Consider the following 23,636-nt stretch of genomic DNA (forward strand, 5'->3'; position numbering starts at 1 on the left):
ACCTACTCGTTTTACTCCTTGTCCCGTCCTTCGCACCACTTGTATGATGGATATGTCAGCCTTAATTTTCAAGAGAACATCAACCAGATGGGCAGTGGCACCTTCCCAATTATGTGACCGGACATTTCTGGTGCATGCCCTTCAATCGTAATCCTTAATGAGTTTGCAGTGGTCGTCATCAAAAGGGGGGTTCTCTTCCGAGGTTGTTTATTGCTTTTCATGGGGGGGCACTTTTTACGTGGCGGGTCCCAAACCTAGCGCACAACCCTTAAGAGGGACGGTTCGCCTTCTCAGTTTATCTTGCCTTTTAACGGATGTTCGTTGGCTACAAAGAAGGTTACTTAAAGTTAAAATAATCGTTTCCAAGTGAATGGCGCTCAGAGAACTTTCCTCACTGTGATATCATGTAAGATATTACTTTTGGTGTAGATATTGCTTCATAGTTTCTGGGGATTATTTTTGGTATAGATATCGCTTCATATTTTGTGGGGATATAAACCGTGGGAAAGTAACCGCCACGGTCTAATTATATAAGGACGTGTCGATATCCCAAGGACAACAATTTGGCATAAGTAGTTGAAAGCTAAATTTAAAAATCAGCAGTTTTTTTGTATTGTTTGGCAATATTACGATTCTTGCGGCGGTATTTGTCATGACATGTAAAGAAAATCAAAACAAAACAAAATAAGAGTGAATTGCATGTAAAATTGTGGAACTTTGAATTGAAATATCTCGAAAACTATGCGTCTGAGGACGGTATATGCGCATATATTTTTTAATCCTGAGGACCTCCTCTAACCATCGGTACCATCAAATCGCGACGCCGCAAGAATCGTCATCGTGCCTATTGTTTTTATGATTAAAAAATTTTTTTATAGATTTTAACCAATGAAAATACGTGTTTTGTATCCAAAATCATCAAACTATAAAACGAAAATTCATGAGAAAAACCAAAGACAACATTTGGATTTTATGGATTCAAATATGTCTGTGTAAGAGGAAGCACGCTCCGTATCGACACAACCTTTTATAATTGAATCATGGTAACCACGTAATAATTTTGAAAAGTAATCAGTTTTGGTGAAGAGATTTCGGCAACCCTGTCATTCAGAAGAGTAGATTCGAAGAAATTCATTTATGGTTCATTATTGAAGTAGACGGTGATTGAGTTACACTTATTATAGTTGTGAAAGTGTTTATAAACTTCCAAAAACTTATTAAAGCAGTAAATATATAAATGTAAGTAATTTCAGTTTACCTATTTATTTTATAAACCAACCTAGAGATTTATCTTTGAGTGGTGTTAAATGTTTTTCAATGAAAAAATAACTAATGATAATGGCGTTTTGGACGTTGCATTGGTGTTACCACTTTCAAAATGGCCGCCATTGTAGTTCATAGTTTGGGTTTTAAATGTATAGTTCTTAAAACATTTATTATATACATATATAATTGGAAACTTTATTGTAGTATTCATGGATAAAATGAAAATGTTTATTTGATTAGAGATAAAAACGAATTGTGTATAATATCTGCGAGAATACAAACAGTTTTTTTTTTTATTAAGGAAGTATGTATACATATTTTTTCTTCGATAATTCCGATTTTATACAGATGTGTATCCATTAATCTAGTATGAGAGAGCTTGCTTGTGAATTCATACATAGCTATATGTGTATGTATACACAGTATTTCGCGCTTAATTTATTTTATATACCCGTCTATTTAACAGCTGCTATGAATGCAGATGTTTATTGTTTGCAAAAGGACAATTTTGTATAAAATTCATAAATGACAAGTTTTGGTTCAGAATTTATGACCGTTAAATATAAACTATTTTTTACGCAAGAATTAAGTACAGTTAATGCTGGAACAATTCAAATTACGGAATATTAATACTTTCAAGTCTGAGTAAGTAATGTGGAAAACAAAAAGTCCCGACGTGCTAATAATTTTTTTTTTACAGAAATTGCACATTTGACTGGATAACCATTTAATTAGATAATTTGTATGTATCCAGATCTCAACATATCTATTATTGTATAAAAAATTGCAAATGTTAATGCTAATAAATAACTTTTTATAGCACTAAATTTCAAAAAATAATATGCAATTTTGGACTAGTCTACGATTCATCCTGCTTTTCATCCTGAATGGAGTTTTATCATATTTTTCTTGATCTGGAGGAAATATCTCATCAAAATATTTGCTTACCTTTTTTGTTACATCACTTATTTGTTATAAAATATTTTCAGTGACTTCTCTGAAAGTGAAGTATATATTAATAGAAATTGTCAAAAAGATGTATCCTATAACACCCAAGACTCTAATTTCATGATTTATTTCTATCAATTTTAATTTGGAATAGTGGGCTGGCATTTCCTACTTTTTTATTATCTCCAGAAAAATGTTTTGATCTCCCATTTATTGTACATAAAAACATTTATATGTAATATATTAGCCGTAAATATTAAAATATATTGATATTTTGCATCGTTTTTGAAAATATATTTTCGTATTATATGGCTACCTACCACTCTCATTCGCTCGCACAACTCTGCAAACATTGTACTGAATTATCACAGGCAAATTTGTAAATTGTGTAAATCTCAATAATTTTCTACAAACCTCACAATTAATTGGACTATACCTTTGTTTAAAACATAAAATTCAACAGATTTTTCACTATACAATTTTATCTGCATTGGAAATATATTTGGATTGTATACTGAACATTTCAACCGCTGTTGTCAAATAATCTTTACATATTTTAATGCGACATTACTTATAATTTCGTATGGTTTTTGTAATTTGGTGAGCTCGAAATAATTTTAAGATACTGCACCAGTATTATGAGCAACCACCTGAATGAAAATCGTTAATTTCAATCTCATCTGACAAATAATTTTGCACATAATTATACATTCCGAAACGACCAGAAGAAAAACATAGGTGAAATTAATATGGAACTTTCAATATATTATGTTAAAAATATAATAAATGGTTGTCCGCACTGCGGCCCCGTTTACCACACCTTCTCACAAATGCCCAACACACTAATGAATTTGAGGATTCTGCTGGGCGCTTTAGAGCCAACGTGGTTATTTTTGGAAATAAAGATTTTAGAGCGTCTGCAAAACCGTTGCTATTATAGTAATAGTCAAGGCTAGAAGATTATTATTATTTTAACACACAAATACGTTGATTTAAAACTTTTATAATTAATTTCCAGATAAAAAGAAGAAAAAAGAACAATGGCTCGTACTAAGCAAACTGCACGTAAATCTACCGGTGGAAAAGCTCCACGCAAGCAACTTGCTACAAAGGCAGCCCGTAAATCCGCCCCCTCAACTGGCGGCGTTAAGAAACCTCACCGCTATCGCCCGGGAACAGTAGCCTTACGCGAAATTCGCCGTTATCAAAAATCCACTGAATTGCTTATTAGAAAATTGCCATTTCAGCGCTTGGTCCGAGAAATCGCTCAAGATTTCAAAACTGATTTGCGTTTCCAATCAGCTGCCATAGGCGCCTTACAGGTAAGTTTAACAAAAGTAAATTAAGTAAATCGAATTCAATTTTAAACATTTATTTATTTTGATCAAATAGGAAGCATCTGAGGCATATCTTGTCGGTCTTTTCGAGGACACTAACTTATGCGCAATTCATGCCAAACGTGTAACTATTATGCCGAAGGACATTCAATTGGCTCGTCGAATCAGAGGAGAGCGCGCTTAAGCTGCTATACACTTCATAATCAACTTATCAATTTTCTTAATTATATAATAAAAATTAATAAATATGTAATACACTTAAGATTTCCCCCAAAACTCCAACAACGGTATTCTGTTTGCTTGCAGTTATTGATTACAAATACTTGTGTAGTATTTCCAACAAATAAGTATTATATAATTTCTTTATATGAATAAGTATGAAAATATTTTATGTTTTTATGCACTATAATGGTGTATTCTAGAAACACTATATGTGTTAATTCTTTTAATACAATAATACATTATACTCCCAATTTTCGTAAACGTTACCCATTTGACAATTGATACTTTCACAACTTATCTAGCTATTTAACGGTAGTATCTCAACATTTAAAGAAGTAACCAATAATAAAACTTAGTTTTCTATAAGATTACAAATTTATCACAGTTAAATTGTAGTTTGTATACAAAATATTCAAAAAAAAAAAAATAAAACGGTTTTAGTTACAAAGCCGCAAATTAGCAGTCTTATATTTCAATAATTTGCATTTTGACCGACAACCATCAAATAATTTTTTGTGATGCATTTAGTAATAGAAATGACTGAGTTTTCCATCCCTTTACCATTGTATTAATATATGTATGTATATAAGGAAGGAAGTCAAAAAATCGTTTGGAGAAGGCAAGCCACAATTTGGAAACAGTTCAAATAAAATGTATGGGTTGTTACAAATGTTCCGAAGAAGAGTCGATAAACCATTTAAAAACGATTATGTGCTCAACTAAGTTTACCCTAGTTTGTAAATATATAGCTCTGGCAGTTAGTGGTGATCGATTTTGATATATTCAAATCATGATATACATACATACTTTACTGAAAGAATTGAAGAGGAAACTGTGTTTCCACATTTCGATTTTCTTCTTTCAGTCGAAAAAGTAAGCAAGATGTGATTGGTTTCATCGCTTCAAAGACGGCGATATGGATATTAATTTTAAATTGGAAATGTTACTCCGTTTCAAACGCAAGAAGAGTATGCTTCAGCATTGGGAGACACGTACGAAGCCATTTCAAAGAATGGGATGTCCTAGCCGACCCGCCGTATTTCACCGTCTGATTATTTGTTTGTTTCGTTGGCACATGATCTAGCTCAGAAACAGTTTCTGTTACAAGAGAATATCGAAAAATGGCTTGATTCTTGGAAAGGATGAACAGTATTACCGTAATGGAATTCGATCTTTGCCAGAAAGATTGGAAAAAGTTTTGGCAAAAATCCGAATAATTCATTTGTAACTACAATATCTCCTCACCATAGAATTGCAGAAATTAGTTGCGCAGCTTTATATATACATATATCGCATGTTACACGAGTCTAATGTTAAAATAATTTCCAGAGCTTTTTTGATAACTACCGTCAGCAAAGAACCGACGAGTTGGGTGTAATTTCAATATTGAATACACATCTCACTGTATAAACATTCTTAACGTGATTTCTGTCAATATAAAAGCATCCACCTAAGGTGTGTTGGTAGAAAAATTAGGATTTGTTACTTGTAGATTTATACGGTATTACTTTCGTTACTCCCTTTGTTCAGGTCCCTATTATGGGGACTCTCTCTTGTTGCTAAAGAGTATAATAGTTTTGTTCACATAACGGTTATACGTATCATATATGTATGTGAATATATATGAGGATGACGAGAAAAGTTGAAATCCGGGTGTCCGTCTGCCCATGCAAGCTGTAACTTGAGTAAAAATAGATATCTGGATGAAATTTGGTATGTGGGTCCCTTAGTACAATAAAATTACGTGTTCATAGATGGGCGTAATCGGACTACTGCCACGCCCACAAAACGTATTACGAAATCTTATAAAGTGCCATAACATTTGGTACAGGGTATCGCAGTAGCAAGGGGCATCTGTGGGCAAACATTTTTTAAAAAGTGGGGATATCCCCGCCCTCTAATAATTTTAAATTACATACATATCTCCCAAATCACTAAAGCTACAACAACCAAACTTGCTTAGCGTAAATATTATTAACTACTAAAAGTGCGTTAAATCAATAATTAAATACGCCCACATTTTGGTGAAATCACATATCTCGGGACCCGACTGACGGACTTCGACTAAATTTAGTACGTGACATTCTTTTCATATTTCTATACCACAGTACGAAAATGGGCGAAATCGGACTACAACCATGCCTGCTTCCCATATAACTAAGTTTTAAATTACATTTGATTCATTCAATTTCCAGTGTACAAATCAAGAAGTAATTAATATAACGGGATACAAATTTGTACTATTAATTATTTTAAGATACGAACGTGGCGACTTGCGACTGTTCTTGAGTAAATTGGAACCTGATATTAACAAAATTATTAAACAGCATCAGATTCATCCTTCACATTAGTTTTTATATATAGATCGATTATTTTAGTTTTATTTTTAATAAAAGATTCCCTGTTTTGATACTATAAAGTTGTGTTTCAACTTTGGCAGGCGGAGCCCGTAAGCATTAACTTGAGACCTAAACGCTGTTGTATGTTACCTACTGCGCTCAGGTTTCAAGTTGCTGGTTATAGTAAAAGTTTAGTTTAGAATTCTCCGTTAATATACATATATAGGTCACAATAATTAATTTGAAGTTATAGTGGTTTTTAAATAGGTGAAAAAATGGGGGCGCTAAAAAAATATTTATTCTCAAAGTGGGCGGTAGACAAAATAAGTTTGGGAACCACTGGACTAGAGAATCAAAAATTCTTAACTGTTGAAAAACATTTGTAGTTAAACATTAATGAATTTATTTAGAAAATATTTATAATTTCAAACTATTTTAATCAGTTATTATGTACAAATCTATAGAAGGGTGAAAAATTTGTTATGTGTTGATCCCGAAACAAACCACAATTTAGAAACATTAAAATATAGTATGTGTTTCGAACATAAAAAGTCGATATAATCTAATATTTCTAGGAATATACTTTTTGATTGAAATTAGAAAATTTAAGCTAGGAAGTTTAAAAGGATTTTCGTTTAAAAATGTTTAGGCCACTTTCTATACATTTTGATGATTTTATGTTATTTACAATCTATTCGTATTCAGTTATCACTCAAAACGCATTTTCATTGTTGGACTCTTTAAAAAATATTTTTGCATCATAAAAACAAAAGAAAACAAAAAAAAAAATAAAATCGAACAGACCTTTACCCAGGACTTATGTACCCAACATAATTTTGACAAACAACTTTTCATTTTAAGAGAGAACACTGAACATTTTATGATGCATACGTGTTTTCTGTTGAATACGTATGAACGAGAATGTATGCGTTTGTAATGGAAAATATATTTATGTATATAATAATTTACGTACTAGTGAAAGTAGTCAATAAAAATAATTATTTAGCTTTGATCTTGATATGTGTTTTGGAGCTTTGTTTGATAAGGTTTTCTGTTTTGTTTTGAAGCTTTTAATTTAAAGCTTCTGTGCATTAATATTAACTGCAAATCATCTAAAGGTACAGTGCTTAAAGTACTGCTGATCATTATTCACATTTTGGACTTATCTGCGTAAATTATAAGTGTTATCTCAGAGTGGACTAACTTAGGATTTTTGTGAATACATTAGCAATGTTGGCAAGTTTGGAAAGCAAAGTCATTGTAGTAACAGGAGCTGGTCAAGGTATGCATTCTAATTTTTTTTTGTATAAATGACGATCTTTTTTAAATAATAGAACATATATTTTTATATATATGTACGTGTACAGGAATTGGTAGAGCTTTATGCCAGCATTTGGCAGCAGCAGGCGCTAAAGTGATTGCGCTTTCAAAGTCGGTGGAAAAATTAGAGGAGCTTAAAAATATATGTTCAACTGTGGAAACCATACCAGTAGATCTTAGAAATTGGCAGAATACACGGGATATTCTATCGAAACTCCCACAAATTGATGGTTTGGTGAACAATGCTGGCGTAGCAATAATCAAACCTTTCACTGAATTGACAGAACAGGATTTTGATGAGTATAATATACATATATATGTGTTAATGATGTAAACTTTTTAAATTTTATATTGATATTTCTCGTAAAGCACATTTGATATTAACATCAAGGCAATTTTCAACGTTACCCAAACACTTTTGCCGAAGCTCAAAAAAGGATCGAGTGTAGTGATGACATCCTCATTAGCTGCTTCTCGATCATTTCACGGTCATGCTGTATACAGTGCTACTAAAGCTGCTGTCGACTCATTGACACGTTCATTAGCCTTAGAGCTTGGACCCAAGCAAATACGAGTAAATTCCATTAATCCTACAGTAGTGCTAACACAAATGGGACGTGAAAATTGGAGTAATGAAGAAAAATCGGGTCCGCTTTTAGCACATATACCTCTCAATCGCTTTTGCGAGGTGCAAGAAGTAGTCGATGGAATAGTCTACTTGTTAAGTAGTAACTCAAGTTTTGTAAATGGACATCAGTTAAACTTAGAGGGAGGTTATTCGGTGTCTTAAAATGGATTTATAAAAACAAAATCTCTTATTTTTTCAACAAGTAAAAATTTCGTCTGATTTATATTTAAAGAGAAACATTGTTTTATTTCTGCAAAATAGAATTAAAAAGCTTAGTTTTATAAAAAAAACTAAACATTACTTGTAAATATACATATACATATGTATAACTCAATTCAATTGTAGAATTCTTCACATTCTGCATTTGTGTAAAACATAATTAAGAAATTTTAAGTTGTTGATTTTGCACTTGTTGCTTCTTTTCCCTTTCCCGTCGTCGTAATTTTTTACGTCTTCGATCAATACTCGCCAGGTCGATTTTGATTGCATTATAGGTTTTCCGCAATTCCTGAATTTGTTTTAACAAAATTGCTATGCACTGGTCAGACCCTAGATTCGGATCTGTAGAGGGAAAAATCAATTAAAATCTTTCTGGCAACACTAATATATTCATGTTAATTATACCTAAGTGTACCAAGAAGTTATAGGGACAAGATCGAATTCCAACTGATGTTTGTGGCTGTTGTAGTTGAAATTGTTGTTGGAAATGATGTCGGGATTCGAGAATGCGTTGCGATGTACCATCAGAGTTTTCATCGCTATCGGAACCTGCTATATATATGAAAGTTTTTTTATAACGTTATATTTAATTATTCGCTATAATACATAATATGAATGTAATTTGTTATAGATCTATTAATATTTCCAGATTTCACCTATTTCAATTAAACATAAAAAAATTGTATATCGCAGTTTATATGAAGTAAACTAAAAAACCAGTTCCACAAAAAAATAGGAGTATTTTATGTAATGCGGGGTCGTTTTATAATTTTAATACATAATGGCTCCAAAGTTGCACAGAATATTAAAATAACTATTATTTCGTTGAATGTCCTCGATTTTTTTAACACATCATCACATCTCCGAGGCATGGAGTCTATGAAATCCTGGCAACGTTTTATTGGTATTCCTATCCAAACCTCTTTCACTACTTGCCATAAATCTCTCGAATTGATTGGTTTCTCTTCAGCTACTTTCTTCTTGATATCTATCCACAGGTTTTCAATGGGGTTGAAGTCAGGGGGCGGAGCAGGTCACCACATAACCTCAACTCCGTTGGCACTAAACCATTTTTATGCGCACTTGCTAGTATGTTTAGGGTCATTATCCCGTTGATATACCCAAATCAATGGCATATTTCACGAGACATGTGTCAACATTACCTCATATAATATTTTGTTATATGCCCTTTGATCCATGATGCCTTCAATTAAATGAATTGGACCAACACCACAATGTCAAAAACGACGGCGTACCATGATTTGGCATCGTTATGTATAACGGTTTTTATGGGAAACCGGGGATTATATTCTGAGTTAGGGGGACGTCGGACAAAGTTCCTAGAGCCTATACTACCAAATAACTCAACTTTGGATTGGCTCTGACCATAATATGTTTCGCCATTTAGACGCGGGTCAGGAGCAATGCTCTTTTGCAAATTGTATATGGGCTTCTTTTTTTTAATGGGGGTCTTTTTCGTGGACTTCTGGCAAATAATTTGTTCTGCTTCAAATGCCTACGAATAGTTTCAGTATTAACTGACAAATTTAGTTCGTCATGGATGCTCTTGGCTGAAGCAAAAGGATTAATTTTGCAGTGGCGTACTATATTGCGATCGTCTGCAGTGGATGTTTTGCGCTTTTGTCTACCAGTTTCATTTTTGTTTCTATAATTTAAGGCATTTGCTATCATTTGAGGAGAGTATTTTACGGTTTTTTGGATCTCTTTATAAGTTTTTCCTAGTTTTATCGTTTTCCGCTTTTGTTCTGTACAATGATTTCCTCTACCCACTGGAGAAAAACCCAATGATTAAATAAAATAATAAATAATTTAAATTGCTGCTAGATTATGGAACTATACTTACTTTTCAAATTTTGTGAACATTTTTTATGTTAAGGATTATTTTGAAAACGAAATATTTGACACTCCTATTATTTTGTGGAAAGCAATAACAAGGGTCTTCCAGAACTAGCAAAGCAGAAGTAGAAAAGCAATCATCACAATAAAAATTTGTTTTGTATTTTAATGCTAGTATCCCGTTATGTGTACCGTTATTGTTTCGCGTCATTTACATGTGATTTCAAAAAGTTATGCAGCCAAACACAATTTTCAGATTGGTACTCCTATTATTTTGTGGACAACTGTATATACTTGTGTAAACTACTACTATAATTAGGGGTTTCACATGGTCTCATAAAGTTATAAGATATAACGATCCGAAAACATAGCGTTCAGAGTTGTATTTGCGTAAACTTATTTTAGTATGCAAACCAACAACAAATTTTTTAAACTAGCATAAAAATTTATAATTTTACGATGCTTTATGACACGTTGTGAGTACCCCAAATGTACATATTTCACAAGTGTAACTAACCTGGAATCTTTTTCATACATGCCATTTGTCTTCGCCGTTTGGTATGGTGGTCTGATATGATGATCATTTCTGACTGCTTTCTGGGTCGCCGACGTTTTCGAGGGGATATTTCGTTATCCATATCAACTTGTTTTTTTACATCCTCACTGCTGTCATCATGGCTTGCTGAATCATTTGGGGAATTATTCATATTAGCAAGCAAAACACCTGGCTCCGTGACACCTAAAACCTTAATGTTGCTATCCAACAGTAAAGTGCTTTCTGTAGCTAATTGTGTTCCCGAAGGCTCCTCTTTTCCTCCAAAAGCAGGTGTTGGACTGCCAGGAATCGTTTCCTCGCAAAGAAGGTTTATAGACTCATTATTGGTATCAACACCAAAATTAGAAGCTAATTCATCAGCACATAAACTACCTTCAACTTTTTTACAGCTAAAACGTTCAATCTCAGTATTTGTGTGTGAAGTGTCGTGAATAGGTTTTACACCGTCCTCAGGTCGGAGCTCTGTACGCATATCCAAATAAAATCCTGAATTAGCTGATATACCTGCGGCTGATGGGCAGGTTACTGTTGATGGCGGAGTAATTTTCAAATCATTTGATGCATCAATATATACACCCGAGTCTTGAATATTAATCTTACTCTCTAAATTTTTATCTATAGTCAAAGTTTTTTCGGAAGACACGATTAAATTTGAAGTTAAGAGTGTTTTAGATACAGGGGCTTTATGATCCACATTTGTGGTCGTATGAATTTTTGAAGTAGGACTTTGAACTGCTGCTTCAGCTGCTGCCTGTGCTGCGGCTTTTACTGAGGGCACCGCTCCAGAAGCTACAACAACTGAAACTGGAATATCTGGAACCAAAATCGGTACAACATCTGTTGGTCTTTGAGTGTGTTGCTTAGAACTTTCAATTAGAGGTGATGGCGCAACAGTTTCAAAAGACTTAACACTATAACTATCTCTTAAATTAATGTTTTCATTAGACCTTGTTTCATTATCAGCACTATTTTCAATGCCCACAGATAGGCTGCCTTCTTGCTTTCGCTTGTCTTTCTTTTGTACTTCCTGATTTCCAAATTGTGGCCCTTTCTGTTCGTTTGTGATATCAGTCACAACATGTAAGATCGGCGATATTTTGTTTGCTGAAGTCACAACTATAGGGGACGAAATGGTTGGAAACGGAACTGATGCACTAAGACATTGTGGTCGACTTGTATGTGGAGTTTGGGAGATTTGAGAATCAGCTCTTATATGCGGTGAAATGTTGTCTGGTACTATTTTACTGACAGCAACATCTGTTTTATGTGACAATATACTTATTTTTGTCTCACCAATATGCTGTGAATCGTTGGGACTTTTAAGAATATCACACATGTCTTCAGCCACGTCTTCTATAACAAGGCGACGTTCCGAATCAGTACTATCCATCGAATCCTCTGAAAATGTGTTTGGTGTAGTTGTAACTGAAAGCCCACTGACTGGCGTTTTCCGTTGAATTGCACATTCAAGTTTCTGTATTGTTTCCGTTAAGTCATTATTTTTTACTGTAATCGACTCTAGTATTCCCAACTTCGGTTCAGGGCTTGTAAGAGGGATGGGTTTATTTATTGGGCCAGTTATGATGGGTAGTTTTTCTAAACTTAAATTACTACCGAAGCTCATGGGAGAACCGGCTAAATCTATGTTAATGTTTAACGGTTCATTTGATGCACAATCATTTCCAAGTATCAATTCTGCTTTATTTTTTACAACCGCAAAATCATCCTTCGAAAATCCGCTATCTTCTCCTTTCTCATTTTTAGGCTCAATTTTATATTTATCTTCCTCTTTTTTTTGACTTATAGCTTTTAAAAGTTTATCTGCGATGGATGTCGGTCTATTCTCGTATTTAGCAGGCTCTAAATCGAATGCGTCTGATGTTGCAGAAAGCATTTTCTTAGCATTCTCGAATTCAAACTTATTGTCCTTCGATTCGCTTAATGATGTAAATCCTTCGCTCGTACTCAACTCAAAAACATTGCTCAGATCTTTTCGAGTCTCTATAAATGGACTGCCAATAACTGTCTTAATGGGCGCTGTCGGTAATGGACTAATTAATGTTGAAACGTTTTCTTGTTGGTTTTTAGAAGATGCCATCAAATTCTCAATATCATTTTGTTTCGGTGACGCCAAATTTGGAAGCGTACCAGTGACTTCCTGTAAAGAGGACAGCTTTGGTTTTTGAAAAGCATCAGTAAGGGCTCTGGTTGTTTCCTGTACTGTTTGCGCTAACTCCTCATTTAATGCGTTTATGTTTACATTGAAATTTGGTGATGTTCTCAATGTATCGAATGATGTATTATTCAGTGTATCTGTTTTCTGTGTAATCGAGTTACTGCAAGGACTGATTTGCTGATTTGCTGATAATGGATTCAGAGTCATTAAGTTCGTTTGACTATCTAATGTACTTTTTGTTACGACTGAAATAGTAGAAGCAATTTTATTGATTTTTCCATCTGACATAATATTTAATTTTCCCTCAGTTTTAAGTAACTTAGATTTATCTACTACAGCTTCCTTCATTGGAGAGCCTTTTTTTTTGCGATTTACTAAAACGGTCATTGGGTTTGGAGGTGGTTGTTGCTTTTCGTTAACCAAATTTTGTGAAATTACACTTTTTTGAGTTGATTTTCGAGAAATTCCAGATACATTACATGCACTTGTTATACCCGTGGTCAAGGACGAAATATTTGCGCTGGTAGTTTGTAACTTTCGTAATTCAAATTCAAAGGGTTCCGGATCTTTGAACTCATAAATATCAGGTGATGTCGCTTTCGGAGCAATAGATATTAACTTTGCGTCTTTATTAGGCATCACATATATTGAAGAAGTCGAAGATCCTCCACTAATATCTAGCTTGCTCATGTCTGGTAATGAACGAGAAGATGAAGATGCTGATGCGGATGACGATGAAGATGATGAGGATGGAGAACAAGCTGCTGACGGTTCACCTTTATTTAACTCTTTCACAAGGGGTTCTATACTTTTTTTTGATTGGCTTTCTATACTATCTGTGACTCCTTTTCTGCTAATGTCGGTCTTCTTGCAACAACCAGATTCTATCTTCTTATTAGAGCATACTGGCTTTTCTACAATTAGGGATGAATACTTGCTACTACATATGGTGCTTTCAAATCTGTGATGGATATTAGAAGTATTCTTTTGAATTAATTCAGTTTGTACGGATTTTTGTTTACTATCTTCTTTATCTATATCCGATTTACATAAGGCAGCGTCGCTAATATCCGCCTCTAAGCCTTCCTCTTTTTTTACTTCCGGTTTGGTTTTAAGAATCTCCTGAAGTTTTTCCGCGAGTGAATCCTGTATTATTTTTTCTACAACTTTCGGTACACGTTCCACTGCAGGGTTTCCACAAGAAAGTTTTTCAAAAGTTTGTTGTTTTCCTGCTTTTATTTTTTGCTGAAACTTTTTTGTCATGTTTTCAAGGGTTGTCGTTTTGCCTGATGATTGTGAGTCATCATCACAAAATGATTCCGTCTCTGAAGACATATCCGTAGACGATTTCCCATTATCATCTTTTTGATCTTGTTTCACTTCTTGTTTAATGGCGACCACCTCAGTATTTGATTCTACCATTGCTTTGCTTTTAGAAGAACAAACATCTTTAACATCTATTACGCTCTCCACTTTAATCGGCTGTGTCACTTTTGACATCGATTCGTCGTTTCGCACATATGATGGCGAAGGTGATTTTAAGCCCCTTAGTTCAGATCGAATTTGATTAAGGTCATAATTACGACCCTTAGTGGTGTTATTATTCGTTCCTATAATAATCGAAGTGTCATCCTCGTCATCGTCAACATCTGTATCCGAGTTGATACTCTTGTTTGCCACTTTACCACTCAAAGATCCTGACTTGTACTCAATTTCTTTACTACCACGCGTTGGACGTCTTACCGGTTCATCGGAGTCCGTGTCAGATTCACTTTGCAAAGAAACATCAGAAACGTTTGCAGATGTACGTCGTGTAGTATTAACCATTGAACGAATTGGTCTTCTTTTTAGACCAGATGTAGCAGGTGATTTCGTTCGGCTGGAGTTAGATGCTACTGATGAGGGTGTAGTGGAACGCGGCGGGAGCGAGTCACTTCGACCACGCCCACGTTTTGATGATACTGACAACTTTGTTGATAACGGTGTATTGCCTATTATATTTACCATCGAATTTGGAGGACCTGACGGATTCAAAGAGGAAACCGAAGGTGGCTTTGAAGGATTCTCCTTTTGCTTCTCCATCCCACTTGCATTTGACATACGCCCTTTCTGTTTTGAGCCTTTAGTTATGTTTTCAGCAATACGTTCTCTCGGTACCCACTCATCATAACGATTGTTCCAACCGGTGTAATGAACCAGGTACATCGGTGAACCCCGTTGTACAGATATTTCGATAACTTTTGCTTCATAAGTCACCTTTTTCTCATGATAATAAACTTTAAGTTTGTCTCCTACCTCAACAATAAAATCGCCGGTATCTACCTTTTCAATAGTGTCATCTTTTTTCCGTTTGTTTCGCTTGTCGTCACTTTGAGGGGTTTGCTTTTTTTGACTTTTATCTTTTTTACTTCCAGCACTTGTACCTGCAATATGTGTATCAATCATATATTATGTAAGGACAACCTTAAAGAAATAATATGGAATACGGTTATCAAAATGTGTCTATCTATATCTATATGTATGTATAAATGTGCACACATGAGTGAAAATTTTGTCTTAAGGTTTAGCAATGAAGGTATATGAATTCACGTTAAACTGTACATCCATATGATAATTTATGAATGATAGGTTTACAGATTAAAATAAAGTACAACTGCTTAACAGTTGCAGTATGAAATTTCCAAAACAAACATTGGACCATTAAGACAAACAATTTGTTTGATTTTTCTATTATAAAGTTCAAGCCTAACACAAGGACAAAGATTATAGTTTGTACACATACATATATTAGTATGTACAGACTTTGATGATAAGAAATAAATTTCATTTTTATGTGAAGACTGTGCTGAAAACGACGACATATTTGGGAACTCAATAACACATGTATTAGTGAATGCAAATTATTTATAGATTTAAGTTCATTATGTTTAATTGCACCACAAGTAGTGATCATAAATTTTGTTGGTGTGTTTATTTCAGATCGAGATAATATGATAGGCATACGGTCTCTAAAGTTAACACCGCGAAAGAATCATGTGATATGCACATCAGCTTTCTTCCTTCGATTAGGATGCGCAAAGTACATACCCAACTATCATGCACAACATCGTTTTTCACACATTCCAAATAAACAGAATATTAATCCCAAACAAACAATTTTCTACGCATTTTTAACACTTGGTGGTGTAATCGGCGGTTTTGCCCTGTACGAACACAAATATAAACTATTTCGAGTAAAATTGGACGGAATTCATATTGATGAAATCTCAAGCACAGAATCAAAAGAAGAACAACCAGACTGGCATATGAATGCACGATCTGATTTGCCAACATATAATATGGATGAAGTGCAAGATCATTGTAATATTGAAAAGCGTATTTGGGTAACTTATGGAATTGGTGTATATGACATAACAGACTTCATTGCAAAACATCCAGGTGGTGATAATATTATGTTGGGAGCGGGCAGTGCAATTGACCCATTTTGGGCTATTTATCAGCAACATAATAACAAAGAAATTTTAACCCTTTTGGAGTTTTATCGTATTGGAAACTTAAGTCCAGACGATACGATAAGCACAGATGATATGGGTTCCCCATGGGCTAATGAGCCCAAACGTCATCCAGTGCTTAAACCAGCATCAACTAGGCCATTCAACGGAGAGCCGCCATTAAAGCTTCTCGTACAAAATTTTATTACCCCAAATGCATTTTTTTATGTTAGAAATCATTTACCAGTTCCTTTTATTGATGCCAATAACTACGAACTTGAAATTGCTATTGAAACGACAAAATCGGGAACGAAGGAACAAGTCAAAACATTGACTTTGCAAGATATCAAAGGTTTGCCAAAATACACAGTTACTGCAGCCATAATGTGCGGTGGTAACCGCCGCTCTGAAATGACAAAGGTGAAATCTGTTAAAGGTCAGAATGAAAAATATTCTTATAATTATTAATGTCCCATTTATTTTAAAAGTTGCATTTCAGGCCTTTCTTGGAACGCAGGTGCAGTGGGTAATGCAACATGGTCGGGAGCTCGCCTACGTGACCTTCTTTTGGAAATGGGGGTCAAACCAAATGAAAACTTGCATGTTGTTTTAGAAGGAGCCGACCTCGATCCTACTTCGCATCCTTATGGCGCATCTATTCCACTTTCCAAAGCATTAGATGAACGTGGTGATGTCATACTTGCATATGAAATGAATGGTAAAACTCTAAGTCGTGACCACGGATACCCTTTGCGATGCATTGTACCCGGAAATGTAGGTGCGCGTAATGTCAAATGGTTAACTCGTATCGCAGTCTCTGAAGCTGAATCTAACTCACATTGGCAGCAGAGTGATTATAAAGGATTCAGTCCAAGTACGGACTGGGATACAGTTGATTTTACGAAATCCCCAGCCATACAGGCAATGCCAGTCACGTCTGCAATATGTAGCCCCATGGAAGGCGAAGTACTCAAAATACCAGCTGACGGATATCTAACTGTACACGGATATGCATGGTCAGGTGGAGGTCGCCGCATTGTACGGGTTGATTTGACCGCTGATCGGGGCAAAACTTGGCATGTTGCACAAATTCAACAAGAGGATCAGCCTGATGGCCGCCATTACGGTTGGTCTCTATGGACTGGTCGAATCAAAATGGAACCCACATCTACTGGAGAAGTGGAAATTTGGGCTAAAGCGGTTGATTCTGCATACAATGTTCAACCAGAAACCTTTGAAAATATATGGAACTTACGTGGTGTACTTGCAAATGCCTACCATCGCATAAAGATTAAAATCATGTAATTATAAATGAAGAAAAAGCGTATATATAAACAAAATAAATATTAATAAATTAGCGCAGTAACTATGCACTCAGCATCATTATTGAAAATTACAGTAGAGATTGTACAGTTGTGACCACCGTTCCTAAAATTTTTCAAGTTCGATTTCAGTCTACATAGCGATAATGAATTTCATTTTCCATAAAACCTTTCCCTTTCTTCCACGAACATTGAAGTTTTTATGTTGATAAAGAATTAAAGTTAATTAGCGATGGTGTCGTCTCTATTCCTAATTATTTGGAATGAAAATCCTAAGGAGTTGGGAAAATATACATATCTATAATAGTGAATGTGCCACCATTGCTCTTGCTATGTTTGAAAGCATATTCAAGCTGTAAAAGAACCTCTTATTTCTTTGTCACCATGTATACAACTAAACATACACTTTGTACCTCGTGTACCAAGAAGTTCCTATGTTAATTGGATTTGAACAGTGTAAGTAAATTATTGATATCTTTGTGTGCTCGTTGGGTACCTTCACATACCTGGGGGTGAAGAGTCCCTTATATGTAAAGTTGGGGCGGCAGGAACATCCTTTAGAGATGGTGCCTTATCCTTCTCCTCACATCGTGGAGTCTCTGCCGACGACCTAATTTTTGAAAGCGGCACATCGCAATCATCTCTCGATTTTTCTTCATACTTTTCAACTAGACCTTTAACTTTTCCCACTACAGCTTTTCTCTTATTCTTGGCATTATCCAAACTGGATTCGCTTGTATTTTCCGATTCTTCCGTCACAGAAGGAGTTACAACTGTAATTACATTGGCGGTTGTTGTTACAACTGACGATGCTGCAATATTTTGGCTACTAGAGGCAGATGACGATGATGAAAACGATGACGCAGTTATAGTGTTATTTGCTGGCTTGTTTAAGGACTCTTTACTGCTGTCAATTGGCTTTGGGGAAGCAACAGAGTTTGCTCGAACTAAACTACGGCCCTTACTTCGGTTAGAATTACGAGGTGTCATAAGCATTGAGCAACCAAGTTTACGATGAAATTCACCATATGGTTGAAGAAATTTTTTATACGCTTGCTTAACCAGATTTGTTACACTAACTGTTACTGATGTAAAACCTAAGCGTACCGCTATAGATTTCCATTGATTTTTTGCGGTAACACGGTTGTAACCACCACATTTCTGTACTGCTCGAAATAGACGATATAAATCAACGTCCCGATTTTGAATTGATGGCACTTTATTCAATGGTGTTCCACGATCATCCATATATTTATACAATTGAGCCACAAAACGATCTTTTTCTTCCCGTGGTTCATCATCTGACGAATCGGATTCCAATTCACCATCACCCTCACTGGATGAATTATTTAGTCCAAATAAAGATTCACGATCCCAATGGGGAGGTAGTGCTCCACTATCTAAATATTGAAGTGCAGCTTGTACTGCTTGACCATCTTGTTTAGCTGCCGCTTCACGAGTAAATTCGGTTGTCTCTTTCTTTGGAACCGTATAATATCGACCATCTTTAAATGATCTTACCAAATATTCATCCTTAACTCTGATCCGTACATTTGCCTAAAAAGTATTACATTTTTTAATCTAAAAAGAATGTAGGTATATAATTATAAATAATTACTTGAGCTGTAGGAGCTAATATAAGTCCTGGGAACCACTTCTCTTTATCTTTCTTCTTTGTTTCCATTTCTACGCATACAACATTTCCTATGTGTTCTTCCTTTTCGTTGACAACTTCTTTCGCATCGCTTTCATCTTCTTCATCGGAACTATCATCGTTCAACTGGCCACGTCTGCGTCCCCGACGACCTCCTACAACAGGATTTCCGAAGTGTTCTGGATGAGTTAATGGTAGCTGATCCAAAGTTTCACTCTCATTGAAATGACGGCCACTTTTGAGACATAAAGCTGTGCGGCGCAATGTCGTTATATCTCCATCATCAAAAACCACCGTATATTGCGAGCAATCTTGAATTTTAGTAACTGTGCATTCTACCAAATCTTTACGATCAGGATGACGAACTTCAACAGTAGCACCGACGCGCAGTTGACCAGGCGCAACTTTTATTAAGTCGTCTGACACAATTCCCGAACCTAGTCCTTGCTTATAAGCCACTTTTACTTTTATATTACGAACCACTTTGCTAACCTTAGCTTCACAAAAGGCTCCTTTATATTTGGCACTTACCTCCGTACCAACCGGTAGGGATGGCGGATCTGTGTCCACTTGCTGTAATAAGCAATGTTTTAATTACATATAGACATGCATTGCAACAAATCCGACTAGTTAAAAATACTTACTTGCATTTTCTGAAGAAAATAACGCTCAAAACTTAAGTTATCGCTTACAAACGCCACTTTTGCGAACAATTTTTAAGCATTTCTAAAACGAACCAAAAATGCACCAAACTCACTGCACATACACCCTCTACACTAATATAAGAAATGCTGCAAACTTCAGGATAATTTCATATCTCAACGTATCGATTTCTTCAGTTTTTTGTTAAACTATCTTTTTAAAACATCATTTACCTGAAATGTTTCATTAACCTTTAGTAAAATTGCAAAATTTAACGCGTTTATTTTAAGCAATTAATTCACAATACAAATCATTATCACCAGATACGTTGTTGTAAAATTATACTGAATTTCTAAAAGCTAAAAAGCAATTAAATTATACAAGGCGACATCTGGCGTAAAGCGATTAGCATTAAGGATGATGTTTTAAGTATTATGAATATATAAACATTAGTGTAGGTAATGCATAAACAAATTTGGAAATAACACAGAAATAAAAAAAAATACATGAACGCACGTTTTAAGCAATTAAATAAGTAAGCGTGGTTTCTCGTAGTAATAGAAATAAATTTGTATTCAATTTGCTTGTCATAAATGTGGTCTTAAAGCAGACACACACGACACACTTCTTCATTTTTCGTCCGTCCTTCAATGAGTAAACACGTGGTAGAATAAAACGAATACTTGAGTTATACATTCAATAATTCTGATATAAATTAATTATAATAGCATTTTTATGTATTTTATTGAATTTAGACAATAAATGATCCCAATATTTATTTTATGTGAGTCGTGTATGACCACTTTTATCTGAGTCGCTGTGTGAACGCCAACAAAGCAGCTGATTTTTCTTATAGATTTGTCTGTCGAACCATCAAAATTACAGTAATTGCTAGAAATAGATGGAATGAAATATATTTAGACAACAATCGCTATCCATTACCAATGTGCAGTTACCAATGGCAATATTGCTAGCAATATAGATTTTTAGTAAGTTAAATCGTGTAAAAAGTAGTGTGTAGACAAAATATTATTATGCGAATGTTATCGACTTTTGCAGAAATTTTGGTCACTTGGCTTATGTTTATGTTTCATTTAATACTGTTTGATGGTGTTTAATGGTGCTAAAATTTCTATGCTTGGGTTAAAATAATTTTTAAACAATAAACTAAAACGGACTTGTCAACCATTTAAAAAATATTTACTTACAGTTTTAAAGAAATGTCTAATAGAAGTTTTCCTATTTGCATTGAGTGTCAAAAAACTGAAACTCTTCTTTGGAGACAGTCGGAAAATGGAGAAGGCGAGATTTGTCAAGAATGTTACGAAAAAAAGGAAACAAAGAATTCGAATGATAATGCTAGTTTAGTAGAGTTTGATAAAATAACTGAAGACACAAAAAGTAAATCACACAGAATACTTGGAGAAGGCAAGCACGTCGCAGTGGCAGAAGAAAAAAAAATTCGCAAAAGTACCCGATCAACTCGATTTAAAGCGAAAAGTTGTACTCAACCTAATAATATTACTTCGAACAGCTGTTACGTTCAAAACACATCGAATAATACCAAAGTGCAAAGCAAAGGACGTAGCAGGCGTAATATTTTCAAAAAAATACCTTTAAAAACACCAGTTGCACAAGCTACTACGCACGTTGTGGACAGCGTATTTTACAAAGTGTGTATGTCGATTTTAAAAGAAATTTTTTGATGATAATTAATTAAAAATATTTGGTTTTAGGGAACTTATCTTCAAGTCGGCGATATTGTATCCTTAATGGATGATAAGCGCAATATTTACTACGCCCAAATACGTGGTCTCTTAGTTGATAACTATTGCGAAAAATCTGCTTATCTTACATGGCTTGTTCCTACGCAAGCAAGTCCCGACCCACGCGATGGATTTGATCCAGCTTCGTATTTAATAGGTATGCCGAAATAGTATTTAAAATCCCAACAAGTCAAAGTCAGATTAATTCATTAAAACAATTTTTCTCTCGCTTGTAGCCCTTTTTTAATATTTAGTATAATAAACGGGTAAAATTTAGAATAGCATCCCCGGATTTCGGAGATAAAATTGGTATCAATGGAAAGGTGACGTTCTCCAGATCACGAAAATATATATATATATAGTTGCCGCTGACTTATAGTTTTTAAGATATTTGCATTCAAAGTTAAAAAATTCACAACTTATAACTTGATAATTTGTATATTGGGAATGACTTTTTTCACTTATATTATGCACTTTTCACCTAGTAACACTTCACTATAACGTTTCTGTATATTAATTTTTTTAATATTTGTTGTAAATAAAGCTTTATTTTAATTATTTTATTTTAGTTAAATTCTCTGCATTTGCACAATAAGAAAAGGGTTGCCAAGGTTATTTTTTTTGAAGCGTGGCGCGGAAATGCAGAGAATTTAACTAAAATAACATAATTAAAATAAAGCTTTATTTACAACAAATATTAAAAAAAATAATATACAGAAACGTTTTAGTGAAGTGTTAGTAAGTGAAAAGTGCATAATATAAGTGAAAAAGTTATTCACAATATACAAATTATCAGTGTAAAAGTTGTGAATTTTTTAACTTTGAATGCAAATTTCTTTAAAACTATAAGTCAGTGGCAACTATATATATGTATATATTTTCGTGATCTGGAGAACGTCACCTTTCCAGTGATACCCATTTTATTCCCGAAATCCGGGGATGCTATTCTATATCCCAGCCTAATAAACAATTAAAATATACATACATATTTATTTTATAAGTACATATAAGTAAATAATAAAAAAAGTCATTTTTAAATTATTAAAATGGTTCGTTATTTGTTTTATATTCTGCATTTTAATAATTATTTTCTAAATATGGTTATGCTTATATTTTCAGGACCAGATGAAGATCTTTCCCGAAAGTTGTCTGCTTTACAATTCATAATGCATGCACCTAGTAATTATTATTATGATCGTACGACGCCTTTTCCACTTCCAGACGCAATGGAAATTGATGGAAAGACAAGAGGTTTTATTTGGACTTCGCTTTCCGAACATCATCGAACAGCTAACTTATAAAATATAATAAAATATTCTTTAATAAATTGAATTAATGAAGAATGTAATACTGCAATTCTTTTAACGATTAATAGTCTACACACAAATCAGTCTGCGTTATTTTTCCTAATATGTCATTCAAGTTAATAAAATAATAGCAGATTGACCTCAAAAGATATAGTTCATATTTTAAATAGTTAAATAATATAATAATGTTTATAAAATATGTCTAAAAAAGGTAAGCTGTTGTAAAAAGAAGTGTGAGCAAGTTATCTATCAAAAAGGAAATATCGATTATTATCTTAAAATAATACTGATTCATATTTCTTTCATATGTCAAGAAATATTATTTTTGATAAATTTCAATCAATTAGTACCTGTAAAGAATGGTAATGTATGTCTTTAATGTATGTCTTAAATCTATAAATACGTAATATCTATAAAGACTAGGCAGGTAAAATATTTTACCCATGTTTATCTCGTCTCAAATTTGCTTTTGATTTTTAATATCTATTATTTTTTCTTATTTTTGGTATGTGAATAGTAATATTTCTTTCAATTCTGCATATTCAATAAAATTATGTTTTATTCTTCTAAGTGAAAAATCTTTTTT

The 23,636-nt window shown here is 34.1% G+C and overlaps 5 protein-coding genes across 6 annotated transcripts; 4 read left to right on the forward strand and 1 right to left on the reverse strand.

The window, feature by feature from the left end:
• The first annotated feature begins 1,120 nt into the window (after positions 1–1,120).
• LOC126758695 (histone H3.3A) lies at positions 1,121–3,827 on the forward strand. Its single transcript, XM_050473052.1, has 3 exons — positions 1,121–1,239; positions 3,233–3,536; positions 3,607–3,827. Exons 2-3 carry the CDS (start codon positions 3,255–3,257, stop codon positions 3,733–3,735), a joined length of 411 nt encoding a protein of 136 aa, XP_050329009.1. The 5' UTR covers positions 1,121–1,239; positions 3,233–3,254; the 3' UTR covers positions 3,736–3,827.
• A 3,333-nt stretch (positions 3,828–7,160) lies between these two features.
• LOC126758694 (L-xylulose reductase) lies at positions 7,161–8,297 on the forward strand. Its single transcript, XM_050473051.1, has 3 exons — positions 7,161–7,394; positions 7,480–7,732; positions 7,802–8,297. Exons 1-3 carry the CDS (start codon positions 7,343–7,345, stop codon positions 8,220–8,222), a joined length of 726 nt encoding a protein of 241 aa, XP_050329008.1. The 5' UTR covers positions 7,161–7,342; the 3' UTR covers positions 8,223–8,297.
• Positions 8,280–20,328, reverse strand: LOC126758683 (AT-rich interactive domain-containing protein 4B). Of its 2 annotated transcripts, none has more exons than XM_050473034.1 (6): positions 19,980–20,328; positions 19,300–19,908; positions 18,188–19,238; positions 10,654–15,291; positions 8,685–8,828; positions 8,280–8,621 (listed from the first exon to the last, which is right to left on the reverse strand). In XM_050473034.1, exons 1-6 carry the CDS (start codon positions 19,983–19,985, stop codon positions 8,440–8,442), a joined length of 6,630 nt encoding a protein of 2,209 aa, XP_050328991.1. In that variant the 5' UTR covers positions 19,986–20,328; the 3' UTR covers positions 8,280–8,439. The 2 variants fall into 2 exon arrangements, with proteins under 2 accessions (XP_050328991.1, XP_050328990.1); XM_050473033.1 differs by having other exon boundaries at positions 8,685–8,831; positions 19,980–20,326.
• LOC126758687 (sulfite oxidase, mitochondrial) lies at positions 15,309–17,725 on the forward strand. Its single transcript, XM_050473045.1, has 3 exons — positions 15,309–15,751; positions 15,848–16,795; positions 16,859–17,725. Exons 2-3 carry the CDS (start codon positions 15,859–15,861, stop codon positions 17,662–17,664), a joined length of 1,743 nt encoding a protein of 580 aa, XP_050329002.1. The 5' UTR covers positions 15,309–15,751; positions 15,848–15,858; the 3' UTR covers positions 17,665–17,725.
• Positions 20,329–21,052: 724 nt separating the features above from the next.
• On the forward strand, positions 21,053–23,091 carry LOC126758691 (GATA zinc finger domain-containing protein 1). Its single transcript, XM_050473049.1, has 3 exons — positions 21,053–21,650; positions 21,714–21,900; positions 22,863–23,091. The coding sequence occupies exons 1-3, from the start codon at positions 21,198–21,200 to the stop codon at positions 23,042–23,044; spliced, it is 822 nt and encodes a 273-aa protein (XP_050329006.1). The 5' UTR covers positions 21,053–21,197; the 3' UTR covers positions 23,045–23,091.
• Positions 23,092–23,636: the final 545 nt, after the last annotated feature.

The sequence above is a fragment of the Bactrocera neohumeralis genome, chromosome 5 (genome assembly GCF_024586455.1).
Source record: "Bactrocera neohumeralis isolate Rockhampton chromosome 5, APGP_CSIRO_Bneo_wtdbg2-racon-allhic-juicebox.fasta_v2, whole genome shotgun sequence".
Lineage (NCBI taxonomy): Eukaryota > Metazoa > Arthropoda > Insecta > Diptera > Tephritidae > Bactrocera > Bactrocera neohumeralis.